Source organism: Syngnathus scovelli, chromosome 1 (genome assembly GCF_024217435.2).
Source record: "Syngnathus scovelli strain Florida chromosome 1, RoL_Ssco_1.2, whole genome shotgun sequence".
Taxonomy (NCBI): domain Eukaryota; kingdom Metazoa; phylum Chordata; class Actinopteri; order Syngnathiformes; family Syngnathidae; genus Syngnathus; species Syngnathus scovelli.
The window spans coordinates 27,136,442-27,152,103 of record NC_090847.1 but is presented as its reverse complement, the minus strand read 5'-3'; the positions used below and the strand labels follow the sequence as shown (position 1 = coordinate 27,152,103).

The 15,662-nt window shown below is 44.5% G+C and overlaps 4 protein-coding genes across 7 annotated transcripts; all 4 read right to left on the bottom strand.

Moving 5' to 3' along the window:
* Positions 1–3: 3 nt before the first annotated feature.
* Positions 4–3,466, bottom strand: LOC125984111 (tubulin polyglutamylase ttll6-like). 4 transcript variants are annotated; one of them, XM_049746019.2, is made up of 12 exons: positions 3,264–3,466; positions 2,951–3,116; positions 2,709–2,771; positions 2,595–2,635; positions 2,407–2,525; positions 2,198–2,328; positions 1,965–2,118; positions 1,757–1,900; positions 1,595–1,680; positions 1,034–1,259; positions 289–467; positions 4–227 (listed from the first exon to the last, which is right to left on the bottom strand). In XM_049746019.2, exons 3-12 carry the CDS (start codon positions 2,768–2,770, stop codon positions 26–28), a joined length of 1,344 nt encoding a protein of 447 aa, XP_049601976.1. In that variant the 5' UTR covers position 2,771; positions 2,951–3,116; positions 3,264–3,466; the 3' UTR covers positions 4–25. The 4 variants fall into 4 exon arrangements, with proteins under 4 accessions (XP_049601976.1, XP_049601965.1, XP_049602005.1 ...); XM_049746008.2 differs by having other exon boundaries at positions 2,951–3,466; XM_049746048.2 differs by having other exon boundaries at positions 306–467; positions 2,951–3,466.
* Positions 3,467–4,128: 662 nt separating this feature from the next.
* On the bottom strand, positions 4,129–9,176 carry vgf (VGF nerve growth factor inducible). Its single transcript, XM_049745996.2, has 2 exons — positions 8,477–9,176; positions 4,129–7,569 (listed from the first exon to the last, which is right to left on the bottom strand). Exon 2 carries the CDS (start codon positions 7,538–7,540, stop codon positions 5,822–5,824), a length of 1,719 nt encoding a protein of 572 aa, XP_049601953.1. The 5' UTR covers positions 7,541–7,569; positions 8,477–9,176; the 3' UTR covers positions 4,129–5,821.
* Positions 9,177–9,325: 149 nt separating this feature from the next.
* On the bottom strand, positions 9,326–12,451 carry LOC125984167 (AP-1 complex subunit sigma-1A). Its single transcript, XM_049746122.1, has 5 exons — positions 12,226–12,451; positions 11,183–11,361; positions 10,996–11,104; positions 10,790–10,927; positions 9,326–10,712 (listed from the first exon to the last, which is right to left on the bottom strand). Exons 1-5 carry the CDS (start codon positions 12,226–12,228, stop codon positions 10,665–10,667), a joined length of 477 nt encoding a protein of 158 aa, XP_049602079.1. The 5' UTR covers positions 12,229–12,451; the 3' UTR covers positions 9,326–10,664.
* A 155-nt stretch (positions 12,452–12,606) lies between these two features.
* zgc:92429 (uncharacterized protein LOC445063 homolog) lies at positions 12,607–15,612 on the bottom strand. The gene is made up of 11 exons (XM_049746061.2): positions 15,486–15,612; positions 15,263–15,390; positions 14,667–14,716; positions 14,529–14,585; positions 14,296–14,450; positions 14,121–14,224; positions 13,990–14,042; positions 13,828–13,898; positions 13,657–13,759; positions 13,401–13,583; positions 12,607–13,334 (listed from the first exon to the last, which is right to left on the bottom strand). Exons 2-11 carry the CDS (start codon positions 15,324–15,326, stop codon positions 12,915–12,917), a joined length of 1,260 nt encoding a protein of 419 aa, XP_049602018.1. The 5' UTR covers positions 15,327–15,390; positions 15,486–15,612; the 3' UTR covers positions 12,607–12,914.
* Between the last annotated feature and the right edge of the window lie 50 nt (positions 15,613–15,662).

Genomic DNA, 15,662 nt, shown 5'->3' with positions numbered 1-15,662 from the left:
GAGTTCAAAATAACAACTATCAGGTTTATTTCGATTGCATATTTTCAAACTGTCCAGTGACGTCATTGTTCTTGGTCTTGTAGAGCCTGTCCTCCACTTTTAAGTACTTGTCATATTTCTCCTTTCCCTCGCTGGGGTAGATCCTCTTGAAGCCTCCTAGGTGGTCGTCTTCGTAGCTCTCCATCTCTTCCACCATGGTCGCCCGTCGCTGCTGCTCGTTCTCCAACCTGGAAGGGACAGAAAGTTTCACGTTTGCTTGAAAAATCAAAACAAAACAAGGGTGACTACCTCTCCTCAATGCGCACGTTCTGTTTCATGCGCTCCTCCAGTTTGCGTTTCTCCTCCTTGATCATCCGGCATCGGTCGAAGGGAGCCAAGTTGATAAGCACCATCGTGTCGTAAAGCAAGGCGTCCTTGACGTCCCGGTCTAACTGCAGCAGGGTGGAAAAATCTGGAGAGTGATTCACCTGAGAATTAATAAACAAAAACATCTTCAACATGGGTTCCTTTTCAGATAAAGGAGCTGAAGGAACAAAAAGGTACGAACAAAGTACGGTGGTACCTCGAGTTACATGAGGAGGAAGGCACAACGGCCTTAAAATCATCCAATGGGTTTGGCATCAATTACAAATAGTGGAGCCATAGATTTAAAGGCATATATTCTTTATCCTCTCCAAAATCAGCTATAACAACTATGTTCTTGCCACACTTGTTTTGGCTGTAAATGTTTTTCTTCTGGGCTAACGTTGAAAAAAAAGTGTCGGGAGGACTGAGCACCTCCATAAATACATATCTGTATTACACTGCCCCCAAGTGGCCAAGGCGCATACAAAAAATTTTTTGGTTGTATTTTTGTGTAATGGGCTTTGGGGTGACATTTTTCTTTTAAAATGATGGATATTTCCATTCATTTCAAGAGGGAAAGACAATTTAAAACATGTTACGAATTTGACTTGTATCTCAAGGCACCACTGCAGTGTATAAAAAAAAAATGTTGGAGATAGCATAGTAGACAAAAATAAAATGTGCCAACCTCAAGCACCCACGGCCTGTAGTGCTCGTCCAGAAGCACGTCAAAGCCGAGGATCTGGAAACAGGCGCTGCCCACCACGTGTTTGGAGAAGAGCGTGATGTAACCGTGCTGGATGCGAGAGTGAGCCAAAACCAGCGTCTTCACGATGCCGTCCTCGATGTTGCTCCAGATCTTCTCCGTGTTCCTGTAGGTGGACCGCAGCTGCTTCTTTAGTGTCGACAGTTTCCTAAAACAGCGAAAGTGTCATACATGGCAAAAAAAAAAAAAAAAATTAGAATAGAAAATCTCTTGTTTAATTGACCAATTTTTGAAGTAAATATAATAATAACTTTTTTGCTCACTTTATGTGTACAAGTTATGAATTATAGGCAGAACGTTTTTACAATACTTAATTAGAATAACATTTTACAATAAACAATGGGTAATTTTTTTTGCCCATAATAAAAAGTTGATTTTAACTTTATTTTTAGGTGACTTACTTTTTAATTTTTTTTTTTAATAATACCTTATACCAGCCGAATACTCAGTTGGGCTCTACTTGTACCTTCCTTATGAGCGTACCTTTTGCTACCTGTCTTCTCATCATCGATGAAAGTCTCGCTGTCCTTGTTGATGGTAAAGTTGGTGAGATGCATGTACTTGTTATTCTGCCGAGCAGACCCCAACATGAGAGCTCGCGTTGCTCCACGTCATCAGATGAGGTCGACGGGCGCGTGCGCTCACCACGTTTTCATCGGTTGGCTCTTCATACTTGATGGTGCAGAAGCGGGCCAGGCCCTCATTGTACATGTAGATCCTCCACGGGTAGCACGAGGTCACCAGCACGTAGATGCGCATGTCGAACTTGAAGCCGTCGATAAGCAGAGGCTGGCGGGGAGGAAAGGGAGCCATTCGCGTGTCCTCCGACTGGCGTTTTCCGCGGGAGACTCACCTTGTCGATGTATTCCTGACAGATCATATCCTGTTCCGGCTGGACCTTCTCCCACGACGTAAAGATGGAGATACCTTTGCCCTGGCTGCCCGCATTGGGTTTGCAAATGTAACATTTGTCTTTGTCCCTGGCGTAGGCTTTGAAGAGGCCGTACCTGGGAAGGACAATGAGGGAGGGGGTTAGCGCATGCAACACGCCAATCAACATGACACGGAGAAGCAAGCAAAACACACTCGATGGGAAAGGTCCACGTTCGAGGAAAAATGTTGTAGTCTTTGGGGAAAAACTTGAGCATGTGCTTCCAGTTAGTTGCTAACGAATTTTTGTGGCAAATTTCAGTCATAGAGGGCAAATGGTTGATTTTCTGCAACAAAAGAAAAAATATTGGCATGAAAAGAAAGGACTGCTAGCAAATATGGCATTTAAGAACAGGAATGAGTACCTGGTATGGTTTCATTTCCTTAAATTTCTCCTCACAAGGACGAGTATCGCTCCAAAACAGGGTCCAGTCTTCACCTACCTTCGCCTCTTTAATGCCTAACTTATCAGCAGCCCGACGCACTAACACAAAAAAATAGGCAGCAGCTTTTAATTTTGCTCCCGTATGTGTGATATTTTGTTGTTACCTACCACTGTCATAGCGGCAATTGGTGAGATTAATACCCTGACAACTACAAGAGGAGAAAGTCGATTAGAAGGACTACAATCAGTCATTATGGGCGAAATAAATAATATTGCATGTACCTGCAAAGTGGAACATCGTCGTCATCATCGTCTGTGAAAGGGCAGCTGTCCCAAAAAAACATCCTAAATGAAATTACAAATGTTTACATTACAAGCACGTCGGACAAATTAAATTCATATTAATGGTAATATATTATTTAAAATAAAAACCATAGACAGAAAGAGAGAGATGGGGCAATTATAAGTAGATAATCAATTATTATTCATGTTTATCTTTTGATTTTTTTTTTTTTTTGTCTCACCTTGTTTAGGCAGATGCAGTAGCATCTGCGTGTGATAAAGTTTTTATCCCCACGCTTTACTTTGGACAAATCGGGGAAAGCCATAGCGATCGGAAATATTTTGGCAACATTGCTGCGACACGTGACGTGACGTCATCTCCCTCACCTTTGTCATACTAGCGGGTCTCTGTAAAAAAGAGTTGGACTCCGTTTAAATGAATGTCACACGTTGCTTGTTGTTTGTTCATTTCCTGACTGAAAATTTCAGCCCAGTCTCGTCAGCTCGTCACGCCGAAAAATCTTAATTATTCCTAATTATTTACAATTAACTAACCTGCTTTTCCAAAACAAGCAGGGGATCATGAGTATTCTAAAACACGCTGTAAGAACCAACTATATTACACGAATATCCAAAATGTTGTTGTTTTTGAATAGGTATCACTAAAAACTATCATTTAACAGGTGAAAACGTCAGCTTTCCTTTCGACTCAGGTAGAATTAAAATTTTGGAAACCATCTTGGAAATCAAGTTATTTTGCTTCCGGGTTGAAAAACAACAACTTCCGGGATGACGTTTCTTGCTAAAATTATTAAACCATTTAGCCATTGAGATTGGAATTAATTGCTCGTTGGCGCCACGCAGGGAATTAAAACAACACATTTATGTGGCTTGTTATTTTTTTTAGTAATCAAAACTAATTATTTTTTCATGTTTTAAAAAAATTCATTAATGGCAGCCTCAGCTACAGAGATTTCCACTCCCAAAGGTTAGTCAATAATAATAATAATAATAATAATAATAATAATAATAATAATAATAATAATAATAATAATAATAATAATAATAATAATAGTTAAAAATTAATAATAATTAATAATAATTAATAATAATGATAATTCAAGAATAGACCATGTTGCATATGAATAAGCAGAAGGAGCCTGGATGAGGCAAGAGACGCGTGCTGGATGGCTGCAGTTGTGCCCGCAGAGGTGCAGTGATTCATGATGTCACATGCTGAGGATTGGGGTGACTCATCCACCAACATCCTCCCTCACGCTGCCGCTGCAGAGCAACACATTCAACATTCGTGCACACGTGAATGCAGCAGCCGCGCACACACAAAATCTGCATTCACATCACATGTAAACTCATGTTGATGCATGTTTGGGGAGAGTAAATGGACACACACTGTCCACAATGAAGCTTCTCTTGCTTAAAAAAGCAGTCGACTTTATTGGTTTCTTTGTGTGTAGCAAAAGTAGTCATTGACATGCGCATACTTGCATATCCAGCAAACGCATGTTTATTGGACAATTTTAACAAGATACATCTAAAGAGGTCTTGTACAGGCAACAACAGTACATCACTCAAACAAGGATCATCTCAAGGTACGACAACATTGCTTCTGTCATCTTGAAGACATTTTTTTTTTTTAATTCTTTTTCATTGTTGCGTTGGAATCTCGTAAGAGAAGACATTCTAGATGCAATTATACATAAACGTGCACACGTCTTTACACGCAGATGCCATCTTGATCTCATACAAATATCAGTTTGGTACAAATTACAAAACTTGTTTTCATGAGAGCGGTTGGGATGAATTTGTTGAGATTGTCGATGCCGTGATTTGGGAATATTATGGCCACATGGCAAATTTATTTCCTTCTCCCCTTAGCAACAGATAAGTCACAAAATGTCCAAAAAAGCAACATGGCCGTTTCACCTTCTCGCCTGTGAAGACACTTCTTAGTCCTGAAGCAGCTTTTTGGAATCACATCATTCCGTGTGTGTTTACATTCCCCAAGTGGAGCTCATGAATCATACAAAAAAAAAAGATGAGCAAAAATAAATGAATAAATGTCACAGTGACCTGTAAGGCAGCGTATATGTTATCAATATGTAAACAACTTCAACTGATAAATGTAGAATAGTGATTGCGCAACCCCGTTTAAACATTACCAAATGGAATTCAATTCAATTTTTTGTGCGGGAGGGAAATTTGCTTCTTATTTGTAGGAACATGTTAAATGAACATTAGTATTATTTTTAACCACAACCTGGTAACCTATTTTTTGGTCTCTTCACTTATCATGGGTAGTTTATTGGATCAAAATCTTGACCCAACATGCTGGATCAAATCTTTACCCCATTGCGCTGGGTTTTATTGCAATTTTTTTGTTTTTGCCCAGCAATGTGACTTCTAGCCACTGGCGGAGCTAGGAATTATTTCAGGAGGGGGGGGCAGGGGGCGTCCCAAAGATATCTCAGGGGTCTGCAAAACATATATATTTTTGACAAACCCCAAAAATGGGGAAAAGTTGAAAGAAAATGCCGGGGGAAAAAATATCCAAAAGTCGATTATATGGCCTGGCACCTGGGGTGTCCAAGCATATTTCGAGGGCAGTTCCCCCCCCCACCCCCCACTTTAGTGCTCCCAGCAGATCTTGGCAGTCAAAGAAAAGGAATGGCATGTAGACTTTGGCACTATAGCAACAAGGTAATTGAAGTTGTGCAAAGGGATGAGTCACCAGAGTCATTACAGTGCTGCCTCGCTGCCCCCGCCATCAAATACTGTACGTCCTGTTCGCAAATGTCGTTTTGCTCTTTTGTTTGAAAGGCGAACTGCATACACAGTATGTGAAATTGAACGTGCACAAATAATAAAAACAACACAGTGACGCTTCAGTCATTCCTGTGTATTCTTCTGGCCATGTGGTGAATTTGATTGACCATCCTTTGATTGTTCGAATGTTTTGGGAGTTCAGAAGAGGGCCGATTAAAGCCCTTCCGGAATGGATCGAATGATGACAAAATAGAAACACTCTGGTATCTCCTCGACACCGGATCCGTTCTCTTCCTTAAGCCCCGCCTTCCCGGGCTGGCTCGCCACTTTCAGTCCTGAACCCGAGGCCTCTTCATGAGTAGCTGCTCAATGTATTTCTCCAGTTGTCCCTTACTGTCGGACAAGTATCCCTTTGGGGGCGACTGGTAAAACGGATCCTGTGGCGGAGGGAATCTGGGAGCGGCCAGTGGCCTCGAGGGGAGGCGGTATCTGGGGTAGAAGGGCTTGCGCAGCAGGGCGGTAGGGGGCTTCCTGAAGCGGGGCTGCACCCAGTTGAGGTAGCGCTGCTTGGGCTGGAACGGGGACCGCTGGAGGAAGGTGTTTAAGGCCAGAGCGCGGTTGGGTACGTAGTATCGGTACGTGGGGCGAGGAGGAGGGAAGTAGACCGGGTAGAAGGAGGGCCGCGTGTATGGGTAGCGCGTCCAACTCCAGGGGCTTTGCTTCACCGGTTTCAGAGCTTTGGTCCACATATAAGGTTTGGATACCGGAGTGCTCCAGAATTCCTTGGATTTCGTTGGCGATTGCTCTTGAAACCAGTTTTTTAGGAGATGGCGCGATGGAGACGGTTGCTTGGAGAGGGGAAAGGTGATTGGACCGCTTTCGGAATCCGGAAATGAGGACAAGGGCATTTGCGGGTTCACGTCTTTTTTCTTCTTCTTCTCCACGTCGCTGATGATGTCCACCACGTCGTCGGCGGGCAGGTGGAGCTTGCTGGAGATCTCGATCAGCTTGTCGATGGTCTGGGGGTCGATGTCGTCTTCCTCCTGCTCTTCTTCTGACCTCTTGTCTTCGGCGGCGTTGGGGGAAGACGAGGAGTACTTCCTGCCGCCGCCGTTCTGCTTGACCATGTAGCGCAGCAACATGTCCGAGGCGATGTCGGCTAGCTTCTCCTCCTCCATTTTGGCTCGCTGCACCTCGGCGGCTTGCCTCCTCATCTCCTCTTGCTCGGCTTTGGCCCGGGCCTCCTCTTCTTGGGGACTCAACGTCTCCTCCTCCTCTTCCTCGTCCTCATCAGGCAGAGGCGTGTCTTTGAAGTCATCCATGAAGTTGCCTCTGAATGATGGAACATTCAAGTTCTGCTGGCTCTCCTCTTGCCATTTCAGTTTCTTCTTGGACAGCGCCACATTGTTGCCTTTGTTGAATGGGATGATGTCATTGTAGCTGCTGTAGCCACGACTTTCCCTCTGGTTTGGTTCCCCCGCTCTCTTTGCAGCCGTATCCAAACGTGGAAATTCTTTCATCATGGTCTCCAGATTCTTAAGCTCCTCCGGGTTGAGCTGCTCTTCCTCAGCGCCTTGCTCGGCCGGCGGTTGCTTCCGGGCCGGGACCGTCTGGCTCGTGGTGCGACTGCTCACCCGTTCCGTCATCCTCTCCTCTTCTTCCTCAGCTTTCTTCTTCTCCTCCCTCGCTTGTGAGGCCATCAGCAGCTCCAGCTTGAGTCTCCCATCTCTGTCCCGCTCTTCTCCTTCGGGTTCGTCTCCCGTCACGGGGTCTTCGTCCCTCCTGCTCTCCGCCCGGGTGTGATTGAGCGCCCCCAGCAAAATCGCCGCAAGTGTTTTGGGATCCATGTCGTCAAAGAGGTCATCTCCTTGCGCCTCCCTCTCTGTGATTCGATCCTCATCCCCGTCGCTCTGCACAGCTCTCGACGGCGCCATCTCGGTAGGGATGACACGTTGGGTGTCGGGGGTCGCGGTGGGGACAGCGGAGGAGGCCCACGCAAAGACAACCAAGAGGAGAAGGACACTTGGGGTGTTGCGGGAAGCCATCATGGCCTCTGGTGAGCAGGATGAAGAAATTCCTGGAGAAAATTGAAACATATTTCAGCTCCTATAAATCATATCATCAAACAAATCCCTAAATTAAATTCTAGTGTGAAATCCATATGGAGATAACCTCAACCTTCATTTTTTTTTTTTGTCCAATCAGATGCCACCTTCTGTGTTTCCATGTCAACGTAATCTACCCACAGCCTTCAGATTCGCTAACATAACTCCGACTATACTGGCCGTGGATGACATCATCATCGTGTTCTAATTGGTTTCAGAATTAAGAAGTGGACTAAGTTCACAGTCACAGCAAAGTGCTGCAGTCCCGCTGCTCGCCTGCTCTGGCAGCCTGTCAACAGACGGGGGCCATAGCCCTGCTCCGATTGGCCTTGAGGAACGTTGACAGCGGCCACTTCATTAGGGACGCCTGCCCAATTCTAAAGCGACACTCCAGCGAGACAATAATAAATATGTTGCATTATATTAAAAATTAATGATGCGTGCCCTGCCAATCAGACCTGATACGGCCATTGCGGGTGAAAAGCAAAAAAAATAAAAATACATAAAAATGCATTCATTAAAAAAAAACAATAGACAGTTATTGTTTTAGCTAAGAAAAAAATGAATTATTAGGATGTATTTATTCGCTTTGGCTGGGGGCGCACTCCTACCTTTTGAGTGGGGTTATTTTTGATGAGGGGTGGGGGGGAGTCATGGTGATAATAGCTTGGCTGTGACGAGAACAGTGATGAAGGTGCTGATGATGATAATACAGAATCCACGCATCGTGAGCAATCCCGCTTTAAAATCACATTAGTGACAAAATAAGAGTCATGTTGGAATTGGATATTAACACTTATTTTCATTATTGTCAGCTTTTTGTAAGATGGTGAAATTGCAAAGAGATTGTATTTTGTATTATTAGAAGTTGAGACTCACTTGAGGTGGGAGCACTGTGAGGGGATTCCAGCCTCCGCTCCTTAGGACGTCACAGTCTTGTTGTCACGCTTCACAGCACACTTCCCCGTGGGTGTGCGTTTCTCCTTCTCCGTGTCTTTCCCTCCTTTTTAGTCGCTCTTCTCTTTTGTTTTCTTTTTTGTTTTTCTTCTATTAGGATTTCCTAATGTCCATTCCACTTGCTTGGATTCCAAAGCCGGGATTCCTCTTCTCCCTCGTCTTGTTTTCAGCACCGCGGACAGCGTCAGTGCTTCTTATAGAGGACCACCCGGGACACGTGACACATGCGTCAAGCGCCCCCATTGACGTCACCAGTCCGGGTTCCATTCATAAGGAATTTCTGCACCGCCTTGGTGACCCCGCCCCCACCTCCCTCCTCCCATCAGATCAATGAGCTGCAATGCTCAATGAATTTGCAGTGAAAGCACAATAATGAAAAATGTATACACATACATATCTCCTAGATTTTATTTTTAATAATAATTTTCAGATAACCATGGCTGGTAAGCAACGACAATTTTTTTTTTTTTTTTTTATGAAAGACTACTGGACAGTTGTATTTATCTTTTACAAATTTGCATTGATTCATCCATAATGGTTTGTATGCAAACAATTTAGGGACATTTGTATTTAACTTGAGTGTGGAGGAAATGACCTGGCTGCCATGGTTATCCAAAAATAATTAAAAAAATATAACAGCACACAAATGCACAAGGACCAACAAACCGCAGGGCAATATAAATTAGTAAAACCTATCTTAAAAACAAACAAAAAAAAAAAAAGTGCAAACATCCAACTAAAAACACCGCCTCAAAACACACGCCGCCAAAATTAGCTTGAAATCTTTTATTTAACCGTTATAAAATTGCTTTCACACACCTGTTAAAACATCCAACAGATCCAAGAAGTTCATTTTCTCTACAAACAACTCTTGTTTGATTCCAATGTCTTGCGGGGCTTTGTTTCAAATACAACAATTACAACATTAGATTCGTTTAAAAAACAAAAAAAAAACATTCACGTAACATGAGCTGAGCCATCTCAAGTTGAAGTTAGGTATTGAATCAAGTCAAGAACTGAAGTTCTTCCAAACAGGCACACGCACAAATAAAGCTGTCGACCAACATGCATACGTTGACAAAGTATTTTTCATCAAGGCCAAAAAAAAAAGAAAAAAAGGTAAGCCAGCACCCCAAATGAAAACCCTCCTTACAGTACAATAATGATTATCCCTCTGGCTTGGAAAAAGCACCCTAAAAAAAGCAATTCAAATGCAGCAAGATACAAAGATAAAAGCGGAGCTTGCAAAATGCAGAAAAACTTCCAGCCATTTGCTCAAACTCAAAAGGTGGAATGTTCTTTTCCAAGTGACTTAAGCTTGATTTTCACACAAGTGAGTCAGCGAGGCCCAACGCGACTTGGGGACTCCTCCCACTCAAAAGGAACATTCAAGCAAGCTTGCTCATCGAAGAAGAAGAAAAAAAAAAAAAGCCTTTCAACGACCACACTGAAAAATGCTGCCCACTCGCAGTGGATTTTGAGCAGATCGACCGAGTTCGAACCCGACCCAAAGTTCGGCTTAGTCGGACCACAGCAATCGGATGTGCTGCCTCCCTTTAACGAGCTTCACCTGATTGGACGCCAAAAGCTGACGATGTCATGTCGCAGTCCCGGCGTAGCGGCAGTGATGTTCAACTTCTTTGGTTCCTCTTTCCCAGCGGACGCTTCATTAGGCACACCTGTTACCTCAAAATGTCGCCACGTGTGACGCGTGGAACATTTCAAATGAAAAGCGACTTAAATTGTCTCCTTAATAACCGACCTCAATAAAGCCCGCTAAAGTCACACTGTCTAGCTGCCGGCGACTCACAACGGCGTACACAATGTTGGAATCGGGACACAAAACAAACTTTTCTCGTGTTGGGGGGATATGCTGGAAATTTGCGTTTTCTTTTACTAAGGTTTGTCCCCATTTGCTTCGGACCATCAAGTACACTTCCAGGTCACTCGCACAAATAGAAATACATACAAACAGACCGTGTGTGCACTATGTCACACAAACACACACACTCGCACGGATTAGCCGGCTCGTACCCACGCGCTGCATCACAGTCCACCGAGCAACAAGAGACACACAGAAGCCGTGTTCAGTCTCGTCCGTGAGTGTCCGCTACGCCAAGCCCATCTCCTCCAACACGCTCCTGGGCGACTCATCTTCCTGCGTGGCGGGGAAAAAAGACATGAGACGAACGAATGGAGAGTGAGGTGAGAGGAAAAAAAAAAAAAGAAAAGGACCTCCTGCAGGATGTCGGCTTGCTCGATAGCTTTGAGGACGCTCTTCTTGGATGTGTCCTGGATCTCTCCTCCCATCAGGAACTCATCCAGGATGAAGTAGGCCTTCTCGAAATTGAAGATGATGTCCAGCTCGCACACCTGAGCGAGTACACGACATCAGAGGGAGCAAGACTTGGACACGTGGGACACAAACACACACAACTTACGCTGCCAAAGTATTTATCCAAGAGTTCGACAAAGCGATGGATGACTTCCAGCGTGATGAGCTCGTTGTCGTGCTCCTCCACAGCGCAGCAGAAATACAAGCTGGCGTACCTGCGCAGCATTTTTGAGGCATCTTACGCTTGCAGTGGTTGCGTGGTCAAATGTTTTAGCGTATTGTCAAAAAAAAACCTCTTATAGACAATTTTGAGGTCCCGCCACTCCAGGAAGCTGCACATTTTGGGCTTGCGGGCCAGCACGATCTGCATCAGCTCCCTGACCATCTTCTTCTTGTCGCGCTCGGCCGTGGCTGTGTACCACTTCTGCAGCCGCAGCTTGCCCTGTCGACTGAACAGCAGCATGAAGCGCATCTGGGGAGGTACAAGAAAAGGCTGCATGAGTTCACTTTGCTTGGGTTGGAGATCCAAGACCAGACAGTCGGTTATGAATGAGGCCTGACAAGTACAAAGAGAGTGGTATTAAAATATTCAGGTTTTTGAAGGTTCATGGCCCATTGCGCCGATCTAGAAGCCGCAAAGGACAGACCAGCGCCGTCTAACTCCCCGGTCTGCTCATCAGTGCGGCACTGATATTAGTCATTCTACTCAGAGGAGAAAGAATGTATGATGACTTTGGCGTGATGCGTAATTTGTGTTCAATTTGTTGCGATAAAGAACTTAAAAGTTCAAGAATTATCCCTTCTATTAAATTCTTGCTGACATGTCAAAGGAAACATTTCCAAAATGACAGACCTAGTATTTATCTCAAGGCACCACATTATTTTTGTATTTACTAATTTATTAATAAATATTGACTGAGCAAATGTACACAAGTTGAGCATATGAATCTTCTATTGTACCTTAGTATTTACTTGAAACTTCAACTGACATGTGATTATAAGTTTTCAAAAAAAAAAACTCATTATTGACAAAACGCTCTCATTGTTGACAGTGACGACTGCCTGGAGCTTTAACGCCCGGCAAGTGAAGGGCGCGTTAATTGTCCATACATATGCTTAAAATGTGACTTTTTAAATTTTGGACCACGACACGCCAGGATAGAAAATCGCTGGGTTGGTTCTAAGCATCTATTTCGCCGCGAACGCGCTACCAGATGCCAGGTGAGAAGGTAGCGCAGGTAAGGGGCCACTTCCTGAAACCTTACACCTTCCTAGCATTAGCATAAGCACACGTAGTGTAGTGGCTCCTCTCTCCCGGCGAAAACGGACAACTTACCATTTTCCGAATGTTCTGGATCGATACGGCGACCGTTTCAGAGCACCTGTCCCTCGGAAAGTACCCCACGGGGTAATTCGTTCAGGCTGCGGTTAGTGTTGATACTTGTTCATGTCTGCCAGGTACTGTGTGCGAGTGAGTACACATTACACAGTAAAGTACAGTAGAGGAAAAAATTATCACCTCCTTCCCCGAAGCAGGGTTAAGCCCCACTGAGCATGCGTAGCCGGCTTCTTCACGTCTTCCAAAGCGGTTGGGGACTCGAGGACTCAGTGCACGAGCGCCCTCTAGTGGACAGTTTTAGTACTACGTGGCTCGTTCAAATTGAGCCATACGGTCTTACATTTGGCTAGTTAGCGCAGAAAAGCCCCAACAATGGACTATTTTGTGTATTTATGATAGAATTTTATTTGCAATTGTTACAGAAACGTTTTACTGCAAAAAAAAGGAATTAGATAAATTGAAATTTACCACTATACAAGGTGAAACTAATGTTATTCTTCTGGTGTGGCAGTAATATGTATGCTATCGTAGATGTTAATCAATATATTAAATGTTTGTGATTTATCACAAACTGTGACAATAACACAAACACTGTTTCATTGGAATTTACATTTTAGCATTAAAATGATTTTGAGGTTTGTGAGTATAACGTCAATTTTTTTCATGTTTATTATACTCTAGAAGTTTCATTCCAGTTCAGGCATATCTTCATATCCCTCCTCTTCCTGCTGCTTCTTGAGTTCCTCCATCTTCTCCTCGGCTTTCCTCTCGTTCTCTATGGCCTTCCTCATCTCCTCCTCTACCTCCTCCCTCTTTACATTCTGCACCTCTTTCACGTCAGCCCGTCGTTCCTCTCCGCCCGCCTCCACTTGCGTCTTTTTCGGCGCCGTGTCGTAGGCCCACTCCTCGTCGGAGTCGCTGATGTCATCGTCGTCGATGTCCCAGTCGGGATGTTGCGACTCCTGGGCGTCGTCGGCCGTGGGTTCCGGCTCGGGTTTGTAGTTGGGGTCCTCCAGTTTGCCCCACGACACCTGGTCAGCTTTGCGGAGGGTTATCTCCACTTTGGATGGGAGCATGTTGACGACACTGTGCTGGACACTGATGACCTGAGAGCACGGCACAGAGACGATCAGGAGAAAAGCTGTTCTGATAGAATTCTAGTATTCACGCACCCCCCAAAGGTGAAAGTCTCTCTTGAAGATCTTGTCGCTCTCAAACTGGACATGACAGGAGACCACCGTCCCGTTGGCCTCGATGCAGCTGTACTCGGCGTTGGCGTTCTTGGCGTAGATCGTCACCACGACGCTGTTCGCCGTCTGGTGCCAGTCATGTCGACACGCCACCTTCTTCTTGTCCTGTCAACATGTTCGTAAAAGTCACTCACAAGCACAGTGGAATTTTTTTTTCACATATTGCCTCGCTGCAAACCTGCTTGGGGACCCAACGGTGTTTTCCGGCTGTGCAGCCCTTCTGGTCCAGGAAGGCATTGAAGTCTACGGTCCTAATGCAGCAGCAGCTCCAGTACTTGTATCTGAGGTTGAAAGTCACAGATGCATCAGCTGGGATGATCCTAACTGCAGTTTTTTGTTTTGCATTTACCCCTCATGGAAGACCGGCGCACCAGGATGGTGCGTGCAGACCTCCAGATCAGTTTCTGGGCCCTGATAGATCTGAACACATAAAAAAAATTATAGACCGATCCTCAAAGTCTGGCATGGATGATGGGCTTCTGGAGAGACAGACAAGAAAAAGCTCACTTACTGTTTTGCATCCTGAATTCTTGCATCGCGTGCCTTGCACCACATCTTGGCTCTCTAGCAAAAACAAAAAAAAATCAATCCAACTGTTGACAAAAACTGCAAAACCTAAACTAGCATTTATCCGATAACCACCTTTCTTCTCCTTTTCCGCCTTCTCATTCAAGTTCAGCTTCTCCAGCTCCTTCGCGAGGGAGGGCGCCACCTTCAGGGGCAATTTGGTCTTGGGTTCGTCTGAACTGTGCACATGCATCACATTTTATATTTAAAAAGTCTGGCGGAAAAAAATCGGCAATGATAGGCGACACACCTTGGTCTCTCTCTCTGTAGCTTTTCAGAAGATTTGGGTCCCTGGTAGATGATCTCCTGGCCATTGCCGTGTTTACTGTCAGCCTTGTTGGACGACACTTCGGGCAGCAAAGGCTCTTGGGGCTTTTCGTTGCTATGGTGCCCGCGGGTGCAGCCCTGTAAGTAAATAATAAAAAAAATGATGCAAAAAAAAAAACAAGTCATAACATCAAAACAGCCTTTAAAGAGTTTTACCTTGATGGAGAGAAATTCTGAGAAGTCTGTTGTCTTCTTGCGGCAGCATGACCAACCCTGAAAGAAGCATTAACATTTGAAAGATTTTTTTTTTTTTTTATGTGAGGATTGTTTTGGTTGCACCTTGACAAACATTACCTTGAGCGCATCGTGGAAAATCGGGTTTCCGGGATGGAAGAGGCAGGAATCTTTTCAAAGAGAGACAGAAAGCAAGGTTGCTGCAACTATGTCCACAATGTGACTCTTTCAAAATAGTTTTTGGCAGAGGATAAAGAATATATGCCTGGGAGGTTTATTGTACTGTCTAGCTGGTTTGTTTTTAAATAATTATTTTCAAAGCATTATAATAACGCTAAATCAATCCGTCGATTGCGGTTCTTGTTACTTGTTAGCAGTGTTGCCACAGTTAGCTTGAAAAAAAAAAGAACTGTAACTTCACTAATTACTTAACGATGTGGCAGTCAGATAAATGAGGAAAGGCAACACATTTTATAAGTTGTTACGAAAAAAAAAAGTGATTCATTAATAATGTGTTACTGACAGGCTATTAGCATTAAGCTAGCAAACGTTAGGGGCTTATTTTTACACACAAAGTAATTATTTTGTTTTCTACTGAGTTTGAAAGTACGGCAAACTGAAACCGCTGCTACCCACTATCTGAGGAACAATGAATGAACTTGCTGAACGACACGTGGGTCCACAGATTCATCTGGAATTTCCTGAGAGACACTCACCATCCTTGTTGTTGTTTGCATCAAAAGTCTGCCCGCAGCCTTTGTTGTAGCACAGCAGCGCCATGTCGACTCTCCCGCCGTGGCTCCGACTTCCTCTTGTAGTCCAGGAGCCGCTTCTCCAGAAGTTTCTACGATCGGGAGAGGTCCAGAAGGCGAAAAGGAAGGCCACCCCCTATGAACACTTCTCTTTCTGGCTGGGAGAAAGACAAAAATAGCAGCTCACCTCCCTCCTCCTGTCGTGCTACAGCTGTTGTGGTTTATCTGCAAGCCGGGGGGGACATTCCTTGTTTGGGGGGGCGGCGGTCAGCTGTCACTCTAGGCCCGGTCCTCGGAGACTTGCTGCGGACTCAACAAAACTAAAAGGCACATCAGTCGACTGGATTGACAGAAAGTTAATGAG

Excerpts from the sequence above, each read along its gene's own strand:
- LOC125984111 (XM_049746008.2), bottom strand. The coding sequence starts at position 2,770 with ATGTTTTTTTGGGACAGCTGCCCTTTCACAGACGATGATGACGACGAT. Across the intron at positions 1,260-1,594 it reads GAGAAGACAGGTAGCAAAAG|GAAACTGTCGACACTAAAGA; the intron begins GTACGCTCATAA and ends TCGCTGTTTTAG. Across the intron at positions 468-1,033 it reads ACAGGCCGTGGGTGCTTGAG|GTGAATCACTCTCCAGATTT; the intron begins GTTGGCACATTT and ends ATTAATTCTCAG.
- vgf (XM_049745996.2), bottom strand. The coding sequence starts at position 7,540 with ATGATGGCTTCCCGCAACACCCCAAGTGTCCTTCTCCTCTTGGTTGTC.
- LOC125984167 (XM_049746122.1), bottom strand. Across the intron at positions 10,928-10,995 it reads TGGATAAATACTTTGGCAGC|GTGTGCGAGCTGGACATCAT; the intron begins GTAAGTTGTGTG and ends GTACTCGCTCAG. Across the intron at positions 10,713-10,789 it reads AAGCCGACATCCTGCAGGAG|GAAGATGAGTCGCCCAGGAG; the intron begins GTCCTTTTCTTT and ends CCCGCCACGCAG.
- zgc:92429 (XM_049746061.2), bottom strand. The coding sequence starts at position 15,326 with ATGGCGCTGCTGTGCTACAACAAAGGCTGCGGGCAGACTTTTGATGCA. Across the intron at positions 14,717-15,262 it reads TGCAAACAACAACAAGGATG|ATTCCTGCCTCTTCCATCCC; the intron begins GTGAGTGTCTCT and ends CTCTTTGAAAAG. Across the intron at positions 14,043-14,120 it reads GGCGGAAAAGGAGAAGAAAG|AGAGCCAAGATGTGGTGCAA; the intron begins GTGGTTATCGGA and ends TGTTTTTGCTAG.